The sequence below is a fragment of the Nymphaea colorata genome, chromosome 12 (assembly GCF_008831285.2).
Source record: "Nymphaea colorata isolate Beijing-Zhang1983 chromosome 12, ASM883128v2, whole genome shotgun sequence".
NCBI lineage: Eukaryota > Viridiplantae > Streptophyta > Magnoliopsida > Nymphaeales > Nymphaeaceae > Nymphaea > Nymphaea colorata.
This window is the reverse complement of record NC_045149.1, coordinates 16,361,035-16,378,174: the sequence shown is the minus strand read 5'-3', so window position 1 is coordinate 16,378,174 and position 17,140 is coordinate 16,361,035. Positions and strand designations below refer to the sequence as shown.

Genomic DNA, 17,140 nt, shown 5'->3' with positions numbered 1-17,140 from the left:
GAATTTGTATCCAAATATATGAACACACGATAAATCAGTTATGGTGAAGAGTACATGGGTTGTAAATGGATATGAAATGGTACAATATGATTTGGGGCCACAAATTGTTTATTATCTTCCGGCATTTAGTCATTTCATATTTGAAATTCATAGATTTGATGTGGATTTATGATGATATCCTTTGCTAATGTGGTAAAAAATTTATAGTAAAGTTGAAGATCCTTCAAATTAAGGATCTCAACTCGAACTTAAGATCCACAATTAAAATCTTTATTTTAGCTTAACATAAAGGTCTGACTTACCATTGGAAAGAGAAGGTTTGTACTCAAGAGTCAACACAAACTATTGATTGCTATTCAATTTGTGTAGGGTGCAGTGTGAGGAGAAACATCATGACTAAAAGTCTGAACCCCGAAAACCTCCTTCTAAAAAGACAAAAAGAAAGAAAAGAGAAACACCAGTCGATCGGAGAATCTAGTTCAGTTCTTCTTCAATACAAGAGCTAAATGTACCTAAATGTTTATTTACACAATGGTTGTCGCCGCCATGAACACTGGCATCAGAAGCCCTTACCACCTTCCTCTTTGGCGTTGCTTCTTCCAGCATGGAGGCAACAGACATGTGCCAGACATCACGCGGTGCACAGTAGCCCCACCCTAAGGACCAGCAGCTTCTCCTTGCGGCCGGAGCTGCAGTCTCGTGCGTCCTTGTCCAATACTTCCAGCACCCCGTCGTTGGTAAGAAACTTGTGGCAAACCCAGTCCACGATGCAGTTGACGTTGCCTAACTCGGTATCCACCGACCTAATGATCTCCGTTAGAACCACAGAATTACCAAGCAAAAAACAGATAGTGGTAGTGTATGAAGATAGTGGTAGTGTATGAAGCTCTACAGGTACACTTTCACTTGAAAAGTGTACTGATTAAAGAAATTCCAAATGTGCGTTGGAAATGAGAAATGATAAGAACCTCCAAAAAATAGTTTGGAAATCCTACGCAATCTAAAATTGAACTCTATTTCTACCTCCAGTCCATATAAAGAAGAAGGGCACCATGAAGAAGTGCCCCCAATGTGAATTTAATAAATAAGAAGTCCCTTCTCTTTAGTTTTAAAGTCGCTTACAGTGCTAGAATAGTCTCATGTTTCGAAACTGAAATTATATTGAATTTGCATTTAGAAAAGCGTTTATGGAACTCGTAAAGCAAAAACATATAGACATCTTCTACCTCCACCTCCTAAGTGAGGGTAGGGCTTTTCGTAGACGATTTCCTGCTTGGATTTAATGATGAGAAAGTGACCTCTTGGTCTATGAATACATGCCCACCAGAAGCCTTGACATATTCCTCTTTGGTGTGTGTGTGCGTTATCATGATAAGGTGCTGCACTGACACATGATTTTAAAGTTAAAAAAGAGAGAGAATCATAGTCACGTAGTTGATTTTCTAGTCAAATGATTGAAGCTGGAGTAAGGCAGAGGCTGACCACAATGAACTAGGTTTTTAATTAAGAAACCAAAACAAGACGGCTTTCCGTCAAGAAATTGATTTCAAGGTAGGAGTAATCTGAATTGTTGTTGCTAATGTGATTGTTTTGAATCCAAGACGCATCTTTGGTGTGAGAACACAGGTCTTGTCGGCACGGAAAGCAACACAGACGCACCAACAAGCACTAGAAGAACGGATGACATGGTTGGAAATAACCACCGTTATAAGTCTATACCGGTGGTTTTCGTAGTCGCTATACGAACTTATAGCGGTGCCAGAGTTCGCAGCTATAGCCCACTTATAGCGGTGTTCCTTATCACCGGCATAGGCCTTCACCGCTATAGACTTATAACGGTGATTATTTTCACCGCTATACCTTACCATACGCAGACTTACGCGGGGCAAAGAACATAGGCCATTGTTGTTTGAAGCGCACGCCCCATTAACGAGGCGTGCACCTCAAGCGCCTGCTAATCTCATTCTCCATCTCTTTTGAGATTAACGCTTATATCTCATTCCATTTTCTTATTTCGTATAGTCACGTTTTTGTTTTTGTTTACTTTTTGGTACAAGGAGGTTCATGCTTAAACAAATCGATCTGTTAAATAAACTATTTATGGAAAATAGACTTAGCTGTTAAATAAACTATTTATGGAAAATAGACTTAGCAATTTGATTACGGCTCTCAAGGAACTTGCACTCTCTATTCGTAGTCAGACTTCCTAATATTCAATTTGTCATTCTAATTTGCTTTATTGATCGAAAGCTCAAGTCCATGTTTTTTCCTATTTCACTTGTTGACTTTCCTTTAGCATTGAAATTACGGTTATTTCAATTCCGACAAACGCAAAGCAGATGTAGTAATACGATTGCACGAAAATGAAGCGAAATGGTTCGAGGAATCAACCTGAGTTTGATACCTGAGATCTTGTATGCCTGTGAATGCCTGTGAATTGTGGAACTGAACCCGATCATTCTGCGATCAATGAAAGTTAGGATTCGCTTGTGAGGCAACTGAGATATCCTTAACAACAAAAGCATGCATGAGCAATACAACGACCACCACTATTCACCTTTGGTAGCTATATCATTGCCATCCTTCATATTGCTGTCCAAAAGAATCTTGGTGTTTGCACAAAAAAACTCCACCAAAATTAATGCCCTTTTAAGAACAAAAGGCCCCCTGCAACAGATAAAATACGGATCTCAAACCAAACAAATAGTGACCTTCAACAACAGAGATTTTCACAATTTTTTTTTTTTTTAAATCCTTTCCAACCCAGTATTCCACACAATTCTAGCGGCTGAGATTCTAGCAGATATAAGAGCGTGCACCATATCAGCTTAATAAGCTCCACTACATTGGGGTGTATTATGAAAATACCCAAATCGCATGAAAAGGGTACAGAAGTGCATACTGTTAATGTCATTTCATAATAATCCAAAGTTCATATGCTCGAACTCTCTTGATTGTTGTCACACTAGACAGAGTGCAAAACAGCACAAGTGAAGTAGACGGTTTCAACTTTACTTACAGATGCCAGATGATTCTTCATCTAGCACCTTTCCCATAAATTTTCCTACTAAAATGTGAAGTTTTGCAACGATTCATTTTTATGCATTTTAATATGTGAAGAAAATATTAAGATGGCGATGACAATTAGCAGGCCTTACACAACATCTACTCAGGGTAAACCATAAAACCTCTGCCTCCTACTCTTTGGAGGCAGTGTACGTTTCCCAAGCCAAACAAAGAAGTACATCAATGTTAGGTGCATTTTATGATATTTTACTGTATCATATGAGACACAGTAACGTACCACAATCGACAATATAATACTCGTAATGTAAATTGTGTACAGTTTCTTTCCTTTCTCTTTATAAAAAAAATATGCAAAAAGCTTTAGATCAACACATATTATACCTTAAAACCACCTCAAGTGGAAACCTAAGCCCTTTTGGATAACACACCAAAACTTAGGTTTAGCAAAGAAACCAAGTTTTTGAAGTGAATCGGGTGGGTTTCCATGACTCGATAGGTAAAGAGAAACCTCAGTGCGAAGCTAGGTTTTGATCTAAACTTGATATAGATTTACAAGTGCTAACCTTGGGAAGCTAGAATAGGACCAAATCAGTACCTTATCGGAGGGCCACAAAATAGGGAGAGAACATTGGCAACTCTATCCAATGTTTCTCAAACAGGTTTTGTTCACCAAAGATAAAAAATTAGCATGGAGCCATTTCTTCACATACACATTGTTTTATAATTTGCAGTTTATTGAGAGGCAGGTATGACATTAGTTGCACATTGCCTGTATTAATGAATAAATGTTTTGTGCACAGTTCATACTTACTCTCCCTAATGGCACACCATAATTTTCCATCGAGTGCCTTTTCGCGTTATAAATTTTCATACCAAGTCCAAAAGAAAAAATTATGGTAAAAGATGTTTTTTGCACCCATATTCTTTTTGCAACCACCTCATATGGGAATACAAATGTTTCAACGCCAGAAACAAAAAAGAGACAGTAACTTCTATCCAACGAAAGTGCAGGGCCTTTATAAAACTGTACATAAAACATGCATACTCACCTGTATTATGTATCATGTATCGGCAAGGTTGTCCAATCCCAGTTCACGGCTAAATATAGAAACTTGTGGGGTCGGCATGAACTTCAAGTGTATCCTTGCCTTCCCCTGTTTAACCTACTAGACACATGCTCATTCAAACAAGTCATTTACCACATACCTACTAGACTGAGTTTAACTGCTTTGAAGTTGAGACATATTTAATTGCCGGGATAGTACTTCCGCGAGGTGAAATTTCCCTAAGGTGTGCTTGCACTCAAAACTTGGGTGAAGAAATTTGGATGTCTTTCCTACCAACCTTTCCTTAACCGATTCCAAGTATAAAAGGATGTATGGTGGTCAAAGAAGTCTTGAATTTCCTCACCACGGTGATGGAGTATTGCAGTTGCTGTTGAACGTGCTGTGCCGCCCTCAACAAATATGGCATGACAAATACAAGGCCTAGTCCACGGAATGACTTCCCTCAAATTTTCAAGATTTCGACCAAATAGCACACATGGGCAAAACAGTCCCTGCCAACCTGCAATTACAAGCCAGATGAGTATTCCTTCACATTTAGGGTTATCCGCCATCTCCAAAAATGATCCAGAAAACCCCTTCTTCTGTTCTTATCAGAAAACCCAAATAGCCCAGCAATACTGGTACTTCTCTTCCCTCTCTTGTTCCAGAAATACAAATCAACAGAAACCCACTTCAAATTTAAATCCCAACCTCCTCAAAAATGACCAGAGTCACGAGCCCCTGCTGAACATTCACAAGAAAAGACGATGAAATGCGAAGGTTGGAGCGATACCCTCTTTCGTTTTCGACCTCAGGGATCCCGATTGATGAGCAATCCTCACGTTCGCAAGCCGAAACAGCAAAAGATCTTCAGGCCCCATAAGAAGGAAATACATACAGAACCAATTAGTGTAAAATGGTGAAAGGAAAGACGAAAGCAGGAGGTAGGAGAAGCGTTGAGCAATAATGAAAATGAAAAACCTACCTCGCAAGGAAGGAAGCCAACGGATTTGACGCGCAATTTCCAACCTAGATCAAGATGTCTTGGACAAGAGGGAATGAGTGGTCAGATTGTGGAATCCATTGACAACCTGTTATTCGGATCCGGTTCTCAGTTCATTGTTGATGTCGGACACATGTGCTCTCAGTCGTACCTCAATACGTACCCTGGCTTGGGCATTGGGTTCCGGATCCGTAATAGAGCCAGAGTAAAGTAGGTTTGGGTGGATAAAGGAGAATTAACTACGGGACAAATGAAGACGGGAGAACTAGAAAACCTGGTTTTCTTTATTCTTTATTCTTTAATTTTTAAAATCGTGTTTGCACTCTAGAACAAGCTTTTTTATAAATCAAGTTTTTAAAACCCTCGTTTTTCCTTTGTTAGCTAGTTAAAACAACGTTTGGTAAGAAAAAATTTGATAAAAAATTAAAGAAAAAAAGGGGTTCATGCCACTGGAGTGGAGGACCTTTTTCTTTAAAAAGGACTTGGTTGGATTGGCAAGTGAGGATTTAAGTGGATTAGATTCATCCAATTTAAAATAAGTTTAATTTTAGTTAATATCCTATATTCAATCTCCATAAGTTTTGAACATGAATTTTAAATATAGTATAATGTGCTTGGTATTCAATTCTGCATTGAAAAATTGGATACAAGTTCGGGCACGAATTTAAAAGTTGGATTTAGTTTTCAAATTAAAATTTTAAATTTGAAAATGATATAAATTTGGTTACCTTTGTATTTAAATCTGAATTCGTATCCAAATATGCATACACACCCCGAATCCGATGTGGTAAATACTACATCCGATTCTATGATTTGTTGGAATCCCTATAGGCACGTTAATGGTGATTAGGCTGTAAATGGATGGGAAATGTTACATGATTTTGGGCCCCAAATTGTTTATTGTATTGGAGCATTTAGTTAATTTTGATTTGAAATCCATAGATTTGACATGCACGTCTTGTTCATTTGGCAAAAGATTCATTTATAGTTCATCAAACAAAAGATCTTTACTTGGACGTAAGATCTGTAATTAAATTCCTCAACTTACCTTACTACATTGAGAAAAGGTCCGATTTAAAATGGAAAGGGGAAGGATCTGTTCTTAAACCCACAGTTCTCAAATCCGGAGAATGTTAAATCAAGAGCAGCAATCACTGCCCCCTTTGAAAAACAAATATTCATTGTTCTTAAGCCTCACAGGTTTAAGTATCAAAAATTTTTTATGAAATGAATTTTGATGTCACAATGCAATTCTGACATCCTCTAACTCAACCGTCTTAAGCCACAAATAATTTTTTCTCCTAACTCAATGGAAGGGTCAACAAAAAGAAAGATTAGCAGATAGAATCAAGGGAGTCTTCACCAACTCAACGGTCAACACAAACTATTAGAATTCAATCTGTGTATAGGACAGTGTGAGTCAATACATCAGATTAAAAGTCTGAACAATGTAAACATTATTTCTATATAGATAATAAAAAAAAAAGGCAAGAGAAACACCGGCCGATCAAAGAATCCAGTTCAATTCAATTTCAATATAGTACATGAACGCTAACTTTTACTTACACCATGGTTGTCGATGTCGTGAACATAAGCACTTACCACCTTTCTCTTTGGCTATGCTTCTTGCAGCATGGAGACGACATCACGTATGGATGACCGGACGGCCGGGCATCGGGTTGTGCACAGCAGCGCCACCATGAAGACCAGCAGGCAGCATCATCTCCTCGTGGACATAGCTGCAGTTGACCCGTGTCCTTGTCCAACACTTCCAGCACCCCGTCCTTGGTCAGAAACTTGTGGCAAACCCAGTCCACGATGCAGTTGACGATGCCTAACTCGGCATCCACCGACCTAATGATCTCCGTTATAACCACAGAATTACCAAGCAAAAAACAGATAGTAGTAGTGTATGAAGCTCTACAGGTATACTTTCACTTGAAAAGTGTACTGATTAAAGAAATTCCAAATGTGGGTTGGAAATGAGAAATGAAAAGAACCTCCAAAAAATAGTTTGAAAATCCTACGCAATCTAAAATTGAACTCTATTTCTACCTCCAGTCCATATAAAGAAGAAGGGCACCATGAAGAAGTGCCCCCAATGTGAATTTAATAAATAAGAAGTCCCTTCTCTTTAGTTTTAAAGTCGCTTACTGTGCTAGAATAGTCTCATGCTTCGAGACTGAAATTATATTGAATTTGCATTTAGAAAAGCGTTTATGGAACTCGGTAAAGCAAAAACATATAGACATCTTCTACCTCCACCTCCTAAGTGAGGGTAGGGCTTTTCGTAGACGATTTCCTGCTTGGCTTTAATGATGAGAAAGTGACCTCTTGGTCTTTGAATACATGCCCACCAGAAGCCTTGACATATTCCTCTTTGGTGTGTGTGTGTGCGCTATCATGATAGGGTGTTGCACTGGCACATGATTTTAAAGTTTAAAAAGAGAGAGAATCATAGTCACCTGGTTCATTTTCTAGTCAAATGATCGAAGCTGGAGTAAGGCGGAGACTGACTACAATGAACTACATTTTTACAGATCAAACAAGTTAAAGAAACCAAAACAAGACGGCTTTCCGTCAAGAAATTGATTTCAAGGTAGAAGTAATCTGAATTGTTGTTGCTAATGTTATTGTTTTGAATCCAAGACGCATCTTTGGTGTGAAAACACAGGTCTTGTCGGCACCGGAAGCAACACAGACGCACCAACAAGCACTAGAAGAACGGATGACATGGTTGGAAATAACCACCGTTATAAGTCTATACCGGTGGTTTTCGTGGTCGCTATACGAACTTATACCGGTGCCAGAGTTCGCAGCTATAGCCCACTTATAGCGGTGTTCTTGATCACCGGCATAGGCCTTCACCGCTATAGACTTATAACGGTGATTATTTTCACCGCTATACCTTACCATACGCAGACTTACGCGTTGCAAAGAACATAGGCCATTGTTGTTTGAAGCGCACGCCCCATTAACGAGGCGTGCACCTCAAGCGCCTGCTAATCTCATTCTCCATCTCTTTTGAGATTAACGCTTATATCTCATTCCATTTTCTTATTTCGTATAGTCACGTTTTTGTTTTTGTTTACTTTTTGGTACAAGGAGGTTCATGCTTAAACAAATCGATCTGTTAAATAAACTATTTATGGAAAATAGACTTAGCTGTTAAATAAACTATTTATGGAAAATAGACTTAGCAATTTGATTACGGCTCTCAAGGAACTTGCACTCTCTATTCGTAGTCAGACTTCCTAATATTCAATTTGTCATTCTAATTTGCTTTATTGATCGAAAGCTCAAGTCCATGTTTTTTCCTATTTCACTTGTTGACTTTCCTTTAGCATTGAAATTACGGTTATTTCAATTTCGACAAACGCAAAGCAGATGTAGTAATACGATTGCACGAAAATGAAGCGAAATGGTTCGAGGAATCAACCTGAGTTTGATACCTGAGATCTTGTATGCCTGTGAATTGTGGAACTGAACCAGATCATTCTGCGATCAATGAAAGTTAGGATTCGCTTGTGAGGCAACTGAGATATCCTTAACAACAAAAGCATGCATAAGCAATACAACGACCACCACTATTCACCTTTGGTAGCTATATCATTGCCATCCTTCATAATGCTGTCCAAAAGAATCTTGACGTTTGCACAAAAAAACTCCACCAAAATTAATGCCCTTTTAAGAACAAAAGGCCCCCTGCAACAGATAAAATACGGATCTCAAACCAAACAAATAGTGACCTTCAACAACAGAGATTTTCACAATTTTTTTTTTTAAATCCTTTCCAACCCAGTATTCCACACAATTCTAGCGGCTGAGATTCTAGCAGATATAAGAGCGTGCACCATATCAGCTTAATAAGCTCCACTACATTGGGGTGTATTATGAAAATACCCAAATCGCATGAAAAGGGTACAGAAGTGCATACTGTTAATGTCATTTCATAATAATCCAAAGTTCATATGCTCGAACTCTCTTGATTGTTGTCACACTAGACAGAGTGCAAAACAGCACAAGTGAAGTAGACGGTTTCAACTTTACTTACAGATGCCAGATGATTCTTCATCTAGCACCTTTCCCATAAATTTTCCTACTAAAATGTGAAGTTTTGCAACGATTCATTTTTAGGCATTTTAATATGTGAAGAAAATATTAAGATGGCGATGACAATTAGCAGGCCTTACACAACATCTACTCAGGGTAAACCATAAAACCTCTGCCTCCTGCTCTTTGGAGGCAGTGTACGTTTCCCAAGCCAAACAAAGAAGTACATCAATGTTAGGTGCATTTTATGATATTTTACTGTATCATATGAGACACAGTAACGTACCACAGTCGACAATATAATACTCGTAATGTAAATTGTGTACAGTTTCTTTCCTTTCTCTTTATAAAAAAAATATGCAAAAAGCTTTAGATCAACACATATTATACCTTAGAACCACCTCAAGTGGAAACCTAAGCCCTTTTGGATAACACACCAAACTTAGGTTTAGCAAAGAAACCAAGTTTTTGAAGTGAATCGGGTGGGTTTCCATGACTCGATAGGTAAAGAGAAACCTCAGTGCGAAGCTAGGTTTTGATCTAAACTTGATATAGATTTACAAGTGCTAACCTTGGGAAGCTAGAATAGGACCAAATCAGTACCTTATCGGAGGGCCACAAAATAGGGAGAGAACATTGGCAACTCTATCCAATGTTTCTCAAACAGGTTTTGTTCACCAAAGATAAAAAATTAGCATGGAGCCATTTCTTCACATACACATTGTTTTATAATTTGCAGTTTATTGAGAGGCAGGTATGACATTAGTTGCACATTGCCTGTATTAATGAATAAATGTTTTGTGCACAGTTCATACTTACTCTCCCTAATGGCACACCATAATTTTCCATCGAGTGCCTTTTCGCGTTATAAATTTTCATACCAAGTCCAAAAGAAAAAATTATGGTAAAAGATGTTTTTTGCACCCATATTCTTTTTGCAACCACCTCATATGGGAATACAAATGTTTCAACGCCAGAAACAAAAAAGAGACAGTAACTTCTATCCAACGAAAGTGCAGGGCCTTTATAAAACTGTACATAAAACATGCATACTCACCTGTATTATGTATCATGTATCGGCAAGGTTGTCCAATCCCAGTTCACAGCTAAATATAGAAACTTGTGGGGTCGGCATGAACTTCAAGTGTATCCTTGCCTTCCCCTGTTTAACCTACTAGACACATGCTCATTCAAACAAGTCATTTACCACATACCTACTAGACTGAGTTTAACTGCTTTGAAGTTGAGACATATTTAATTGCCGGGATAGTACTTCCGCGAGGTGAAATTTCCCTAAGGTGTGCTTGCACTCAAAACTTGGGTGAAGAAATTTGGATGTCTTTCCTACCAACCTTTCCTTAACCGATTCCAAGTATAAAAGGATGTATGGTGGTGAAAGAAGTCTTGAATTTCCTCACCACGTGGTATGCTGCCTTCACTAGTGAAAATAACCGATAAGCTTTACAAGGGTGTAAAGATTATTCAGACAATCAAAGCATGCTCTAATAAAGATAACACAATTCTAACATCACAAAAAGGCAGGGTAGCACTTTGAGAAATGGCAAGAGTGTGCCATGGACAATAATATTTCAAAAACATATGCATGGGCGTCTGTCACAGAGAGAGAAAGAGAACCTTAAATGATATTTCCTACGCAATTTTTGCTGAAATAGGCCCCTGTAGATGCCACACACCCACCAAGTGAGCAGCAATCCTGCACCGATCAGGAACGACGTTGAGGGATCAATGCCACGGTGATGGAGTATTGCAGTTGCTGTTGAACGTGCTGTGCCGCCCTCAACAAATATGGCATGACAAATACAAGGCCTAGTCCACGGAATGACTTCCCTCAAATTTTCAAGATTTCGACCAAATAGCACACATGGGCAAAACAGTCCCTGCCAACCTGCAATTACAAGCCAGATGAGTATTCCTTCACATTTAGGGTTATCCGCCATCTCCAAAATGATCCAGAAAACCCCTTCTTCTGTTCTTATCAGAAAACCCAAATAGCCCAGCAATACTGGTACTTCTCTTCCCTCTCTTGTTCCAGAAATACAAATCAACAGAAACCCACTTCAAATTTAAATCCCAACCTCCTCAAAAATGACCAGAGTCACGAGCCCCTGCTGAACATTCACAAGAAAAGACGATGAAATGCGAAGGTTGGAGCGATACCCTCTTTCGTTTTCGACCTCAGGGATCCCGATTGATGAGCAATCCTCACGTTCGCAAGCCGAAACAGCAAAAGATCTTCAGGCCCCATAAGAAGGAAATACATACAGAACCAATTAGTGTAAAATGGTGAAAGGAAAGACGAAAGCAGGAGGTAGGAGAAGCGTTGAGCAATAATGAAAATGAAAAACCTACCTCGCAAGGAAGGAAGCCAACGGATTTGACGCGCAATTTCCAACCTAGATCAAGATGTCTTGGACAAGAGGGAATGAGTGGTCAGATTGTGGAATCCATTGACAACCTGTTATTCGGATCCGGTTCTCAGTTCATTGTTGATGTCGGACACATGTGCTCTCAGTCGTACCTCAATACGTACCCTGGCTTGGGCATTGGGTTCCGGATCCGTAATAGAGCCAGAGTAAAGTAGGTTTGGGTGGATAAAGGAGAATTAACTACGGGACAAATGAAGACGGGAGAACTAGAAACCTGGTTTTCTTTATTCTTTATTCTTTAATTTTTAAAATCGTGTTTGCACTCTAGAACAAGCTTTTTTATAAATCAAGTTTTTAAAACCCTCGTTTTTCCTTTGTTAGCTAGTTAAAACAACGTTTGGTAAGAAAAATTTGATAAAAAATTAAAGAAAAAAAGGGGTTCATGCCACTGGAGTGGAGGACCTTTTTCTTTAAAAAGGACTTGGTTGGATTGGCAAGTGAGGATTTAAGTGGATTAGATTCATCCAATTTAAATAAGTTTAATTTTAGTTAATATCCTATATTCAATCTCCATAAGTTTTGAACATGAATTTTAAATATAGTATAATGTGCTTGGTATTCAATTCTGCATTGAAAAATTGGATACAAGTTCGGGCACGAATTTAAAGTTGGATTTAGTTTTCAAATTAAAATTTTAAATTTGAAAATGATATAAATTTGGTTACCTTTGTATTTAAATCTGAATTCGTATCCAAATATGCATACACACCCCGAATCCGATGTGTAAATACTACATCCGATTCTATGATTTGTTGGAATCCCTATAGGCACGTTAATGGTGATTAGGCTGTAAATGGATGGGAAATGTTACATGATTTTGGGCCCCAAATTGTTTATTGTATTGGAGCATTTAGTTAATTTTGATTTGAAATCCATAGATTTGACATGCACGTCTTGTTCATTTGGCAAAAGATTCATTTATAGTTCATCAAACAAAAGATCTTTACTTGGACGTAAGATCTGTAATTAAATTCCTCAACTTACCTTACTACATTGAGAAAAGGTCCGATTTAAAATGGAAAGGGGAAGGATCTGTTCTTAAACCCACAGTTCTCAAATCCGGAGAATGTTAAATCAAGAGCAGCAATCACTGCCCCTTTGAAAAACAAATATTCATTGTTCTTAAGCCTCACAGGTTTAAGTATCAAAAATTTTTTATGAAATGAATTTTGATGTCACAATGCAATTCTGACATCCTCTAACTCAACCGTCTTAAGCCGCAAATAATTTTTTCTCCTAACTCAATGGAAGGGTCAACAAAAGAAAGATTAGCAGATAGAATCAAGGGAGTCTTCACCAACTCAACGGTCAACACAACTATTAGAATTCAATCTGTGTATAGGACAGTGTGAGTCAATACATCAGATTAAAAGTCTGAACAATGTAAACATTATTTCTATATAGATAATAAAAAAAAAGGCAAGAGAAACACCGGCCGATCAAAGAATCCAGTTCAATTCAATTTCAATATAGTACATGAACGCTAACTTTTACTTACACCATGGTTGTCGATGTCGTGAACATAAGCACTTACCACCTTTCTCTTTGGCTATGCTTCTTGCAGCATGGAGACGACATCACGTATGGATGACCGGACGGCCGGGCATCGGGTTGTGCACAGCAGCGCCACCATGAAGACCAGCAGCAGCATCATCTCCTCGTGGACATAGCTGCAGTTGACCCGTGTCCTTGTCCAACACTTCCAGCACCCCGTCCTTGGTCAGAAACTTGTGGCAAACCCAGTCCACGATGCAGTTGACGATGCCTAACTCGGCATCCACCGACCTAATGATCTCCGTTATAACCACAGAATTACCAAGCAAAAAACAGATAGTAGTAGTGTATGAAGCTCTACAGGTATACTTTCACTTGAAAAGTGTACTGATTAAAGAAATTCCAAATGTGGGTTGGAAATGAGAAATGAAAAGAACCTCCAAAAATAGTTTGAAAATCCTACGCAATCTAAAATTGAACTCTATTTCTACCTCCAGTCCATATAAAGAAGAAGGGCACCATGAAGAAGTGCCCCCAATGTGAATTTAATAAATAAGAAGTCCCTTCTCTTTAGTTTTAAAGTCGCTTACTGTGCTAGAATAGTCTCATGCTTCGAGACTGAAATTATATTGAATTTGCATTTAGAAAAGCGTTTATGGAACTCGGTAAAGCAAAAACATATAGACATCTTCTACCTCCACCTCCTAAGTGAGGGTAGGGCTTTTCGTAGACGATTTCCTGCTTGGCTTTAATGATGAGAAAGTGACCTCTTGGTCTTTGAATACATGCCCACCAGAAGCCTTGACATATTCCTCTTTGGTGTGTGTGTGTGCGCTATCATGATAGGGTGTTGCACTGGCACATGATTTTAAAGTTTAAAAAGAGAGAGAATCATAGTCACCTGGTTCATTTTCTAGTCAAATGATCGAAGCTGGAGTAAGGCGGAGACTGACTACAATGAACTACATTTTTACAGATCAACAAGTTAAAGAAACCAAAACAAGACGGCTTTCCGTCAAGAAATTGATTTCAAGGTAGAAGTAATCTGAATTGTTGTTGCTAATGTTATTGTTTTGAATCCAAGACGCATCTTTGGTGTGAAAACACAGGTCTTGTCGGCACCGGAAGCAACACAGACGCACCAACAAGCACTAGAAGAACGGATGACATGGTTGGAAATAACCACCGTTATAAGTCTATACCGGTGGTTTTCGTGGTCGCTATACGAACTTATACCGGTGCCAGAGTTCGCAGCTATAGCCCACTTATAGCGGTGTTCTTGATCACCGGCATAGGCCTTCACCGCTATAGACTTATAACGGTGATTATTTTCACCGCTATACCTTACCATACGCAGACTTACGCGTTGCAAAGAACATAGGCCATTGTTGTTTGAAGCGCACGCCCCATTAACGAGGCGTGCACCTCAAGCGCCTGCTAATCTCATTCTCCATCTCTTTTGAGATTAACGCTTATATCTCATTCCATTTTCTTATTTCGTATAGTCACGTTTTTGTTTTTGTTTACTTTTTGGTACAAGGAGGTTCATGCTTAAACAAATCGATCTGTTAAATAAACTATTTATGGAAAATAGACTTAGCTGTTAAATAAACTATTTATGGAAAATAGACTTAGCAATTTGATTACGGCTCTCAAGGAACTTGCACTCTCTATTCGTAGTCAGACTTCCTAATATTCAATTTGTCATTCTAATTTGCTTTATTGATCGAAAGCTCAAGTCCATGTTTTTTCCTATTTCACTTGTTGACTTTCCTTTAGCATTGAAATTACGGTTATTTCAATTTCGACAAACGCAAAGCAGATGTAGTAATACGATTGCACGAAAATGAAGCGAAATGGTTCGAGGAATCAACCTGAGTTTGATACCTGAGATCTTGTATGCCTGTGAATTGTGGAACTGAACCAGATCATTCTGCGATCAATGAAAGTTAGGATTCGCTTGTGAGGCAACTGAGATATCCTTAACAACAAAAGCATGCATGAGCAATACAACGACCACCACTATTCACCTTTGGTAGCTATATCATTGCCATCCTTCATAATGCTGTCCAAAAGAATCTTGACGTTTGCACAAAAAACTCCACCAAAATTAATGCCCTTTTAAGAACAAAAGGCCCCCTGCAACAGATTAAAATACGGATCTCAAACCAAACAAATAGTGACCTTCAACACAGAGATTTTCACAATTTTTTTTTTTAAATCCTTTCCAACCAGTATTCCACACAATTCTAGCGGCTGAATTCTAGCAGATATAGAGCGTGCACCATATCAGCTTAATAAGCTCCACTACATTGGGGTGTATTATGAAAATACCCAAATCGCATGAAAAGGGTACAGAAGTGCATACTGTTAATGTCATTTCATAATAATCCAAAGTTCATATGCTCGAACTCTCTTGATTGTTGTCACACTAGACAGAGTGCAAAACAGCACAAGTGAAGTAGACGGTTTCAACTTTACTTACAGATGCCAGATGATTCTTCATCTAGCACCTTTCCCATAAATTTTCCTACTAAAATGTGAAGTTTTGCAACGATTCATTTTTAGGCATTTAATATGTGAAGAAATATTAAGATGGCGATGACAATTAGCAGCCTTACACAACATCTACTCAGGGTAAACCATAAAACCTCTGCCTCCTGCTCTTTGGAGGCAGTGTACGTTTCCCAAGCCAAACAAAGAAGTACATCAATGTTAGGTGCATTTTATGATATTTTACTGTATCATATGAGACACAGTAACGTACCACAGTCGACAATATAATACTCGTAATGTAAATTGTGTACAGTTTCTTTCCTTTCTCTTTATAAAAAAATATGCAAAAAGCTTTAGATCAACACATATTATACCTTAGAACCACCTCAAGTGGAAACCTAAGCCCTTTTGGATAACACACCAAAACTTAGGTTTAGCAAAGAAACCAAGTTTTTGAAGTGAATCGGGTGGGTTTCCATGACTCGATAGGTAAAGAGAAACCTCAGTGCGAAGCTAGGTTTTGATCTAAACTTGATATAGATTTACAAGTGCTAACCTTGGGAAGCTAGAATAGGACCAAATCAGTACCTTATCGGAGGCCACAAAATAGGGAGAACATTGGCAACTCTATCCAATGTTTCTCAAACAGTTTTGTTCACCAAAGATAAAAAATTAGCATGGAGCCATTTCTTCACATACACATTGTTTTTATAATTTGCAGTTATTGAGAGGCAGGTATGACATTATTGCACATTGCCTGTATTAATGAATAAATTTTTGTGCACAGTTCATACTTACTTCCCTAATGGCACAACCATAATTTTCCATCGAGTGCCTTTTCGCGTTATAAATTTCATACCAAGTCCAAAAGAAAAAATTATGGTAAAAGATGTTTTTTGCACCCATATTCTTTTTGCAACCACCTCATATGGAATACAAATGTTTCAACGCCAGAAACAAAAAAGAGACAGTAACTTCTATCCAACGAAAGTGCAGGCCTTTATAAACTGTACATAAAACATGCATACTCACCTGTATTATGTATCATGTATCGGCAAGGTTGTCCATCCCAGTTCACAGCTAAATATAGAAACTTGTGGGGTCGGCATGACTTCAAGTGTATCCTTGCCTTCCCCTGTTTAACCTACTAGACACATGCTCATTCAAACAAGTCATTTACCACATACCTACTAGACTGAGTTTAACTGCTTTGAGTTGAGACATATTTAATTGCCGGATAGTACTTCCGCGAGGTGAAATTTCCCTAAGGTGTGCTTGCACTCAAACTTGGGTGAAGAAATTTGGATGTCTTTCCTACCAACCTTTCCTTAACCGATTCCAAGTATAAAAGGATGTATGGTGGTGAAAGAAGTCTTGAATTTCCTCACCACGTGGTATGCTGCCTTCACTAGTGAAAATAACCGATAAGCTTTACAAGGGTGTAAAGATTATTCAGACAATCAAAGCATGCTCTAATAAAGATAACACAATTCTAACATCACAAAAAGGGCAGGGTAGCACTTTGAGAAATGGCAAGAGTGTGCCATGGACAATAATATTTCAAAAAACATATG

General features: G+C 38.4%; 1 protein-coding gene across 6 annotated transcripts; it reads right to left on the bottom strand.

Moving 5' to 3' along the window:
• Positions 1-696: 696 nt before the first annotated feature.
• LOC116266232 (cell number regulator 6-like) lies at positions 697-11,542 on the bottom strand. Of its 6 annotated transcripts, XR_007574852.1 has the most exons (6): positions 11,500-11,542; positions 11,226-11,382; positions 10,765-11,035; positions 8,672-8,781; positions 8,516-8,574; positions 6,541-6,930 (listed from the first exon to the last, which is right to left on the bottom strand). XR_007574852.1 is itself a non-coding variant. In XM_031647362.2 (5 exons), exons 1-4 carry the CDS (start codon positions 11,408-11,410, stop codon positions 8,570-8,572), a joined length of 489 nt encoding a protein of 162 aa, XP_031503222.1. In that variant the 5' UTR covers positions 11,411-11,481; the 3' UTR covers positions 6,541-6,930; positions 8,529-8,569. The 6 variants fall into 6 exon arrangements, 2 of the variants coding, with proteins under 2 accessions (XP_031503222.1, XP_031503223.1); XR_007574850.1 differs by lacking the exons at positions 6,541-6,930; positions 8,516-8,574; positions 8,672-8,781; positions 11,500-11,542 and adding exons at positions 697-803; positions 2,392-2,460; positions 2,558-2,667 and having other exon boundaries at positions 11,308-11,481; XR_007574851.1 differs by lacking the exon at positions 11,500-11,542 and having other exon boundaries at positions 11,226-11,481.
• Between the last annotated feature and the right edge of the window lie 5,598 nt (positions 11,543-17,140).

Excerpts from the sequence above, each read along its gene's own strand:
- LOC116266232 (XM_031647362.2), bottom strand. The coding sequence starts at position 11,410 with ATGTATTTCCTTCTTATGGGGCCTGAAGATCTTTTGCTGTTTCGGCTT. Across the intron at positions 11,036-11,307 it reads GAGGTCGAAAACGAAAGAGG|GTTGGCAGGGACTGTTTTGC; the intron begins GTATCGCTCCAA and ends TTGTAATTGCAG. Across the intron at positions 8,782-10,764 it reads CGTAGGAAATATCATTTAAG|GGGGCCTTTTGTTCTTAAAA; the intron begins GTTCTCTTTCTC and ends TATCTGTTGCAG.